General features: G+C 39.4%; 1 protein-coding gene across 1 annotated transcript; it reads right to left on the reverse strand.

Annotated features, from left to right (window-relative positions):
- Positions 1-895: 895 nt before the first annotated feature.
- Positions 896-10,854, reverse strand: LOC133462604 (transcriptional repressor CTCF-like). The gene is made up of 13 exons (XM_061743931.1): positions 10,696-10,854; positions 8,586-8,849; positions 8,296-8,475; positions 7,109-7,478; positions 6,827-6,997; positions 6,531-6,664; positions 6,316-6,436; positions 6,085-6,234; positions 5,782-5,942; positions 5,508-5,690; positions 5,222-5,399; positions 4,025-4,171; positions 896-3,008 (listed from the first exon to the last, which is right to left on the reverse strand). The coding sequence occupies exons 2-13, from the start codon at positions 8,829-8,831 to the stop codon at positions 2,755-2,757; spliced, it is 2,295 nt and encodes a 764-aa protein (XP_061599915.1). The 5' UTR covers positions 8,832-8,849; positions 10,696-10,854; the 3' UTR covers positions 896-2,754.

Consider the following 10,854-nt stretch of genomic DNA (forward strand, 5'->3'; position numbering starts at 1 on the left):
TCACCCTGCATTTGCTCTTTTACAGCCACTAGTTTTCTAGTGTAATGTAGAACAATATCCTGTTGACCGCACCAGTATTTGATCAACTGCAGTGTTCAGAGTGCTTTACACCTCCAAACACTCTTTGATAGGATTCAGACAACATGAATGAATAGGTGACCACAAGCTGCCCAGTTTGGATGGCAGTGAAGGGACTACGGACCACAGCATGTCCACCTCTGTGCTTTTGGATTCTTTTTAACAATGTCTGAAGACTGCATCAAACTCATTTAATCTAATTTTATTCGTCGAGAAGACTGCAGCACATAACTGAAAAACTAGTTGCTCTGGTTTACTTTTGGGAGAGTTCCACACAAGTACTTTTGCACAAACACCTGCATGTGTTGCTTTTTCCAAAAATGTAGTTTTTCATGGAAAATTAATATTGCATTACATGTTCTCCATGTTGGTAAAAGTTGCACTCAGTTAAAGTTTATGCCTTCAGGTATATTTGATAAATAAATTGGAGAACTTCTGAAATTATGTGTTACGTTTCTGGACTGTAGGAGGCAGCAGGTACTGTATACTCGGAGAAAACCCAGGCAAGCATGAGGTGATTTGACCCATTAACCTTTCTGTCTGAGGTGGCGGCTTTGACTGTAATCTCAGACTAGTTAGTGATCCGTCCCTATTTAATTTAATTTATTTAAAACTACTACCAAATTCCAGTTTTGTCACTTTAGCATAGCACACTAGAAGTTATATTTTTCACAACAGTAAATATCTAAGATGGCAGAAGTAATGACATTACACAGAATTTCCTCAATCCTCGTTTTTGTGCCAGCACCATGTGACCTGTATTAAAACCAACGTAAAGCGGATTTATCTGCAGCCTGAAAATGAATTGAAATCAAGATTTCACAAAGCTTAATAAATTTTATTCTTATTTTTCCCTTTCAAAAGACATAAGAGCCCAATTATGTGGAAATATTTAGACAATGGAAAAACTAAAAAGCTAAATATAGCATTTTGAGTTAGCTTGAACTTCACTCACATGATGGAAACTCATGTGACATGTCATGCAGAAGTCACGTTTCTTTTCCTTCATAGCTTCTATATTGGCATGATGGGATCCTACTGAAGAACCGGGAATTGTCCCAACAGATGCCTAATGATCTCGCTAACTGCCAAGTATAGTCAAGAACATTTTATCTATCAAAAGTGAGCAAAATTATAGACAGCAGAAAGATCAGAAGTGAATACACCACATCAAAGCAGCTGGATTTAGTTTTCATGTTTACAAAAACAAGTTATCTTAGTTTAGGTGCAATTTATGGGCTTTAAAGGTAAGTCACATCTCAGTTAATGGCATATGAGAATAAAAGTTGCCATATTAAAAAAAACAAAAGCATCAAGTGTAAAGTGAAGGATGCAGAAAAGGTTTGTTCAACTGCATGATCACCTATTAGTGTCTGGTTAGTTCAAAAGTATCTAAGATACTCAAAATAGAAGATATTCAAGGTTTGTTTTTTTCATTTAATAAAATATATTTGCAAGCAAAATACACTGGCATTATCAATCTGTAGTTTCTCAGCCAATTTTAATAAGCAACGAGTCAAGCAAACGCTCTTGCTGTAACTGTACCAGTAACATGTTAGCTGCTGAGCCAAACAAGTCATTTTTAAAAATCCATGATGAATTATTACAGCTACAGAAGACTAAAACATCAGTATCATGTCTACACCCCCCCCCCCAGTTGTACAGTCATATATCCTTTCCCATCTGCCACACAGTTACTTAAAAGGTCATTCAAGCTGCTACTTAGCTTTGCCAATGGTACAAAAGGAAAACATAGACCTGAAGTGGAATGGCTACACGTGAGAGCAAAACAACAGTTTTTTTTCTTGTTCTCATCTGTGACAATGTTTAGTACAAACACATCTTCTACAGGTGTTACAGTAGTAGGAAAAGAGCATGAGATAAGCAGTCTATTAAGCTTTTAAAAACTAGAAAATGCTTTTAAAAAAAAAGGAGAAAAAAAGGATTTTCTAACCACAAAACAAGAAAACAAAAATAATCGATATTCTGAAGCTGCTGTAATTAATGGCAATATCTTCCAGAAAAATGCTTGTTTATACACGTTTCTGTTGTGACTTGAGTTTCAAATTTACTTGTCGACTTAGACACTTAGTAGTGAACAGCTTCCTGTCCACTAAATTGCAGAAACCTCTTCCGTTAGCATCTGTCCAAACAACGGGTGCCATTATCAAAATGTAGTCTAACATTATCCTTGTGATTACAGGTATATAAACAAGTAAAAAGTGGGAAGAAAAATGTTACAAGAAAAGATCAACAAGGTCACCATGCTCGTATAGACAAATTTGCAGAAATGTGGCCAGGATATATTTGTTTATAAAGATGAACAAGAATGATGATTTCCTAACCGATTAGTCAGCTTTTAGCTAAAGGGACAGGCAGGAAACAGGAAAAAAAAAAAGAAAAAGAAAATACTGCTATAAATTACAGCCACCCCACATTCAAATGTACTGAAATGCATTTTTTTTCTCCATTTGGTAAATTTCTTAATAAAAATTTTTTTCCCCCACTTATCCAAGTCTTTATGATTACATGTCTAAAAAGTAAATCTTAAATTACAACAGTGATGTCTGTTTACGCGCTGGATGCAAGTGTTTGTTATCCTAAATGCCAAGAATTAAAATAAATGATTTAAAATCAAGGGTCTGGGTGTTTTTACAGCTTCAACTCTCGGGCCCATCATCGGTCCATCATGCTGAGGATCATCTCAGGGGTCAGGTCTCCGTTAGGAGGAGCCTCGGACATCGCCCCCTGAACTCCCGGTGTCGTCTCCTCTTCCTGGGACAACTCCTCCATCTGAATGGTTGATTTCACGCCGCCAACCACGACCTCCTCTGCAGCGCCGTCGTCCTGGTCTGCGCCGACCTCTTTCTTCACAATGATGTCATCTACTTCTCCAGTGGCCTCGTCCTCCACACGGATGATGGCGGCCGCTGGAAAACAATTTCAGGTTCAACTCTGATGCAGACTTTCGGTTTTGTTTCTGACAATTTAGCCAAACTGTTCCCAGTCTGGATTAAATCTGGAATAGGGATGTTAACAATTAATCTATTTTCGATTAATTGCCGTTATGAAATTACCCGATAAAAATTAACGATTACAATTAATCTATTTATTTATTTATTTTTTTTGTTTAATTTCACCAGCTCAAAGCAGGTTACGCCCGGACCACATTTAATGCGACACAACGCGGTGCCCCGCGCACATAAAGTTAGAAGAAAGCGACGGTGGATATGTTTGGTTTTAGTAACATGATGCTCAGACAGTCTGCACTGGCCCAGACGGGAGACACATGTAGCTCAGTGCTTAACTTTTATTTTTAATCCACTCTATATTCTTCTGGTTGTTCTCCGATATGTTCCCCTAAAGCCTGAAGGTTCCGCCTTAAATCGACGCAGAGCCTACGCCGTAGCCTACGTTCCACGTTGTTGTGACGCGGAACCATAAATCAGCCTTCACCCGGTACATACATAAGTTTCTCTAAACATCTGTCCCCGCTACAGTTTTAACTAAAAGAAAATGTGCTCCAATACAGCAGGTCTCATAATTTTATTTTGAACACTGCCAAAACTCTAACTTAAAACGTAACTAGAAATTAAAATTTGCTTGACACAAATGACACTATTATGGCTGCTGCTACTACTAATAGCCTTGAAGTGCACTTTATATTATATTCCTTGTGGTACAAAAATGTCTTTTTGTTACTTTTGTATCAAATAAATATTTGATTAAGGAATACATTAAAATGTCCTTTGTATTTTATATAAGCAAAAAAAAATTATGTTTGTATCTCAGATGGGGGAAAAACGCCGCTTATCAACTAATCGATGATCGATCGATAAGGTTATCAACTGTCAATTAATGAAATAATCGATAATTTGCATCCCTAATCTGGAATTGCTCTCAAATGGCCATAAATGATAAAAATCATGACCATCTAGAAACTTACCATCAGGCTTATTCTTTGGAGGCCGGCCACGTTTCCTCTTAACTGGGGGCTCCACCGGGGCTGGGATGGGGACAACAGACGCGGCCTGTTCCATCTCAATTTGATGGAGGAGTTCCTCTTCCTCCTCTATGTCATCCAATTCACCCTCTAAACAGGAGCAACAACGGCATTAATACATGCACATGTAATTACATGTCCAAACTTAAACTTAAAAATACTGGGTTGATAGCAAACTTAAAAAATGAAACTGCTGGGACAACTACACTAATATTTCCAGCACTTTTACGTTCACATAAGTTGGTCTGCAGATTTATAAGTGAATCCAACCTAAGAAATGTAACATTACAAGTTGCAGACTTAATCATGATCTTGAAAAACAAAATAAAATATAAAAAATAAAACGAGGGAATAAAGCCTTTACTTTAAGTGGCCTTTCACATTAGCGCTCTAAAATTCAACGTTCTCAGAAAAATACGGTTATATCTGATCATGGTGGATGTTAGTGTGCCAGTAGTGGAGTGTTAAGCAGATTCAAGTGGTGCTCTTGCATTACCTAAAGATTTCACTAGAGGGCACCAACACATGGGGAAAGACAAAATTATGTCTAATCAAGGCATGCCTTTCAATGTCTACTAAATAGGGCTGTTCGATTTTGCCCAAAAATAAAATCTCGTTTTTTTTCTCTCAAAATCCGATTTTCGACTACGATTATTTTGTGAATTGACAAAAGGCAAAGAAATGATTTCAAATATGCTGTTTTTTTATTGAACATTTGCCCCAAAATGAATGAATAAAGTGCAAAACTCTGTAAAATAAGTTGAAAAAAAGTTTTAAAAAATATAATAAAATATAAAGTTTTATCTCTGAAAAAAAAAAAATCAGCAAATCAGCACTTGCAAACATACAGTAAGTTATATTTCCAATTAAAAAAAAAATAAATAAATTAAAAAAAAAGTGAAAAATCGATTTTACGAGTTTCACGTTTTAACATCGTTCTAATTACATAATCGCGATTACGATTTAAAATCGATTAATCGAACAGCCCTACTACTAAATTGCCACAAATCTAAAATGCAGAGCAAAAGTGGGCTGTATAAACTTAGAACAGTACAATGCTGTCAGTACTGAGGATCTCTGAAAACTAAAATAAAACCAACTGATTTCATGACAACTGATACAGATGCACGTCTACAGTACCTGTGTTATCGTCGTCATCATCCTCTTCATCATCATCGTCGTCGTCATCATCATCTTCCCTCTTGGCCTGCATCTTCCTCTTCCTGCCACGGCGGCTTTTCTTTGCGGGACTGGGAGTTCCATTTTCCTCTCCAATAATTTCCCCATTGCAGTTCTCAGTATGACGCAGCATGGTGTTCTGTGAAGCAGACAAAAATGATGAACCACAAATTACATTCTGAACACACAAATAGTAAAATAAGTTTTATAGTGGTGTGTTCAGTAAAATCTGAAGAGTCTGTCCTACCCTGCGTGTGAATGTCTTGCTACACTTGCTGCAGACAAAGGCAGTGGGTACGAAGTTGGGATCGTGATAACGCTTGAAATGCATGTCCAGAAGCTGCTTTTGGCGAAAGGTTTTCTCACACTGGCTGCAGGCAAAGGGCTTCTCCCCAGTGTGCGTGCGTTTGTGCATTATCATGTGGCGTTCCTGCAGGATACCAAATCAAAGTAATTAAACACTCAGCAGCAAAACACATGGGGTAAGAGAACATGAAGCAGAGATTCCTTCTAACACAAACCTGTCTGCAGCAATAGTCACACTGGTCACACTTGAAACGCTTCTCATTTTTGTGAGTCTTCTGATGTTGGATGAGAGCATAACGCTCATGAAAGACAGCGTCACAGTAACGACATTTCTTCCCCGTCTCAATAAATGAGTGCTGTTTCCGCAAGTGAACACCTGAAGAGGATATGAGAAGTAGTAAGATCATTGTAAGACTTGCATAAGAATGAGGTCTTCCCGGGCCGTCTCCAATTTTTTTCAGACATTTGCCATTTCACTTGCACTCACTATGAAGCAGAAAGAGTCACACAGAACTTACCAAGGTCACTCTTCCGCGCAATGACAGTATCACAGTGTGGGCAGTGGAACTTGGCCACATTCTCTGTGTGTTTTTGCAGGATGTGCATCTTCATGGTACCACTCTGAGTGAACCGAGCATGGCATATGTAGCACTCATACGGCTTCTCACCTGCAACATAAAAAAAGAGACCATTGAGAGTGAGGTACTCCTCCCAAACTGGACGTAAACAAGAAGCCGACTGTATCTTGCCTGAATGTGTCCTCATGTGTCTCTTCAGTTTGTATGTGTCTCTGCTGGCGTAGCTGCACAGACTGCACTGGAAGGGCCGCTCCCCTGTATGAGAACGGATGTGCCTTTTCAACTTGCTCACCTGGAAAGACCGTAGAATTAGAAATTGCCCAACACAATGGTAGATTAAATTGGAATTACAACAAAAAAAAAAAGAAAAAAGATACACATATTACCTCCACACTCGAATAGTCGCACATAGAGCACTTGAAAGGCTTCTCATGTGTGTGTTTGTAACGACGATGACGCACCAACTCGCCACTGGTCACAAATGCCATGTCACAATCTGTGCATTTATGCGGCCGAGTGCCTTTAAAAAATATAAAAAAGTATACATTTGCATTAATGCTGAGACCAAGAGATTTTAAAGAAAAAAACAAACTTGACATGATTTGATGACGACCCAACCACAAAACCATCTGATTATTTTAGTACCATCATCAGTATTTGATGACTGTGGCTTCTGATTTACCTGTGTGTGTGTTGAGGTGGTTCCTCAAGAGAGTGACTGTTCTGAAGGCTCTTCCACACAAGTGGCATTTGTGTGGCCTCTCATCTGTGTGACTCTTCATGTGTCTGTCCAGGTTAGAGCGCCTCGGACAGGTGTAGCTACAGAGTTCACACTGGAAAGTCTTCTTGACACCTGGACACAGAGGTCATTCATTTTAGAACAACGTAACAATATTCCAGTACCAACATGTGGTTAAAATATTTGCCCTGTGGGTAATATCCAAACACTGAGGGGACCTCTAACCTTTTTTCTTGATCTTTGTAGGCTTTGGAGGCTTCATATTGCCCACAACCTTCTCTGCATTCACTTCTGACAGCAGCCCTTCTTGCTGCTCCTCCTCGAAATCATACACAGAAACATCCATGTCACGGTCGCCGTCTCCATAACGCAGGCGGCTCTTCTTTCCTTTCTTCCCTTTACGGATACCGGTTATTGGCTGATAGTCTGGGTCCTTGGTCCATTCTGGGTCTTCTTGCTGAGGCATAGAGGATTCTACTTCTCCTGCCTCTTCATCTGCCCCCTCCTCCCTTGCCCCGTGTAACTCATCATGGGCAGCCTGGAGCTCCTCCTGCTCCACGGTTTCCACCTCACCATTTGCACCAACTTTTACAACCTAGAAGGAAACATTACAAATTTGTTTCAATGTGATGGTATCCTTTAAAACAATACACCAAGAGAGGATTAGGCCTGTGTTGAAAAAAATCGATTTCCCAATTCTAAATCGATTCTCATATTAATTCTTAAAAATCGATTAATATGTCTAAAGATCTTTCTTTTTTTTCATCATTACATTACAACTTTTGGTTATTTTTTGTTTATCCCCAAAAAAGTAATGTTTTGTTGGACACGAGAATAACTGGTGCCATGTTTTTGCCTTTAAATATGTTTAAAGTTATGAAAACATTAAAGTTTTCAGTTATAATTGCATAAATTGTCTATATTTCATTACTCTATACACTGTCTTGGGGTTACATTTGCAAAAAATGCTAAAAACTAAATGCTCAAAAATTAAAAACCAAAATAGACCAAAAATGGAACAAATAAAAACGGAATGTGGGAAAAAATAAAACCGATTTCATCCGCCTGTTTGCTGCCCTGGATCTGTTTGGTAATTGGTGATGTTTCTGAAAGCAGTTCCATCAGCATTCTGGGAGCTGATTGGTCCTTACAGCATCATTAGCTGCCAATGCTTGCTGTTGAATCTCAATATAATAGTAGTATTCATATTTTGCATAACTACAGTCATATAATTCATGCAACAACTCAAAAAACAGTTTTAATAACAATAACCCAGAGCAATATCGGAATCGAATCGAATCTTGATAATCGATTCTGAATCTTAAGAATCGGAATCGATTCTTGACATTTGAATCGATCCCCAGCCCTAAAGAGGATATTACAAAAAAGTGTTTTGTAGAGTTATTTCTCACCTGGAAGCCTTCTGGCAAGGGAAGGGTGTGACAGATAACTGGCTCTGCATCCTTGTTACCCGATGCCTCAACAAAAGTGGCCTGGAGTCCCTCCACCGTTGCTGTGGTGACTGGTACTTGCACCAGCTGCAATTGGCCAAGACCTAGCGCAGCGCCTGCCTGCTCCTCCATGTTCACCACCTACAAGGGAAAGAAGGAGACAACCTTATAGCCTTAATCAGAGGGCAAGACCTTTCAAATGTTCAATTACTGCTAATTCGACACTTAGTTAATATGTGCTCTATACAGACCTGAAGTGTGATAATCTGGCCTTCATCGCCTCCAGTAACAGTTACTGTGCCACCTCCTTCCAAAACTTCTGTCTTCATTTGCAACAGAGTTGGATCCAGAGCATCCATCACCATCATCTCCATGTTGCCAGTTACTTCACCCTGCGTCGCTTGTATTAGGGCCTCTCCGCCCTCTGGCAGGACCTTTCCTTCAGAGGCCAAAGCAGCCGCTTGAGCAGACTCCATGGAAATAACCTCGCCCTCCATGGCAATGGGCTAACCGCTCTAGGTACAGATTAAAAAAAATATGTATGAACATTCAAATTTGAACTTGGAAAATGATCTTCATCGCTTTACGCAGAAATACACAGATGGTAAAATAAACAGTTTGTACACATGAGGAATGGGAGATATTTTACTGTTCACGATATACCGTCAAAAAATTCCCCACGGTAAGAATTTGTCATCTCGTGGTAAAACCGATAAATTCCCGTTGATGACGTTTTTGTGTAACAAACATGGCGGAAGGCGGATCTGAGAGCGAGGAGCTCGTTGTTAAACGAGGCTCCAGTTCCATTATCTGGAACTGGTTTGAATTTAAAAAGAGTGACGAGGAGCAAACATCATCTGCAAAAAAACAGTGAGTGCAAAGGATGGCAATACTGTTTCTTTATTTATCAGGTTTTATTTTTCTCTACTTTGTGATTTTATAAGCTAAGAAAACCTGAAGGACAATGGTACTTTTGCTGTTTACACTGTTATCCCACTGTTTAAGCCATACAGTTTGAATAAATGTTGAATCTGTTCTTACATTTCAAACTTGTTTCATTTGAGTCATTACAGTTTTGCAGTACAGATGTACTAATTTAATTGGTTTTTATTAACTCGGTTGAATTGGTGTAGTTTAGTAGCATTTAGTATTATTTTAGAGCAGTGTTTTGGGGGCTCCAAAGACTGAATGCGGTGATAGATTTATAGTTACAAAGGTGGAGTTTTATTGTTTTTTTTAAATCGTATTTTTTTCGTTATCGCGATAAATGCCAGAAATTATCGTGATAAATGTTTTAGTCCATACCGCCCATCCCTAGAACCCATCAACTGGTATAGGTTGAAATACCTAAAAGACTTTCAATACATTCAAACATGTCTGGACAAGAAAACCTCACACAAAAATGTTAGAAACGACCCATTTTAAGTGTTTGCTTACAAGGCGAGAAACCCAACCTTAACTTTTCTATTAATTCAGATTTTAAACTAAAACACTACAGCATGGGTAGATGTGCAGATCACAACAACATTACTTCCTATTTACAAAAGCTCAGCCGTATAGTTATTAAACTACACAAACTTGAAACTTAAACCACGAGTCCTAGTAATGTGGGGTTGCTCATGTTTGCTGGCACACTTGTGTAGAGTAGTTTTCCTCTGCTGGGATAGAAAACCGCTTTTCTAGGGAAACTGAGTCACTGAATATCCGAGCAGCAAAGCTGCGATGGAGGAAAATCTGAGTAAAACACAGCGAAACAAGCAACAACTTCACAATATACACATATAAATATGAGACCAGTTTTGTGGTGCATTATTGTGTGAAGTTTCCCATATTGATCACATTTATTGGGTTTGTTTTCAACTCAATCTGTCAATGACGCGGAATCACTCCCGGCTTTTTTCAACACACGCACTTTCCACCTTTATATAAATACCTTGAAAAGTGTTTTTTTTATTTATTTATTTTATTAAAAACAAGATAAACTCCAGTTTAAACACGCCTTGGTACTTAAACCCTGTCCAGTACCAGCTAGTTGGTTAAGTCGTGAAGCGCGTCTGAAAACAGGAAACAAAGGGCACGATAAAATGGACGTCAGGCCTCAACAAAGTTAAGAGAAATGATTACTAATTATGGCCATCCCGGGGAAATACGCGATTATAGCGGAGGAAAAGCACCAACACGTTCGCCTGGGCCGGGGAGTCGGGGTTTATAGCCGGATTTGGTGTATTTTGGACAACGATAGAGGGAGACAAACACCCCCCGCCAGCCTGGCCGCGCAGCCCGACCGTGACACCTAGAGGCCGTCGACGGCTCCTACAAAAACCTCCCCGTGTTTGCACCCCAAATAGCGTTTTTACTTACTCCTGGTCGCTTCGTTTTCCCCTTACAGTCACGAAGAAGTTTGGTCCCCGCGGGTGCGTGTCTCGGCGCCGCAGCAGAGGGCGTGTGAGCTGCAGCGAGCTGATAGTTTTCTCCCGCTTTGGAGCAGCAGGCCTGACACAAAATGGCGGCGGGTAAGTC

The sequence above is a fragment of the Cololabis saira genome, chromosome 2 (genome assembly GCF_033807715.1).
Source record: "Cololabis saira isolate AMF1-May2022 chromosome 2, fColSai1.1, whole genome shotgun sequence".
Lineage (NCBI taxonomy): Eukaryota > Metazoa > Chordata > Actinopteri > Beloniformes > Belonidae > Cololabis > Cololabis saira.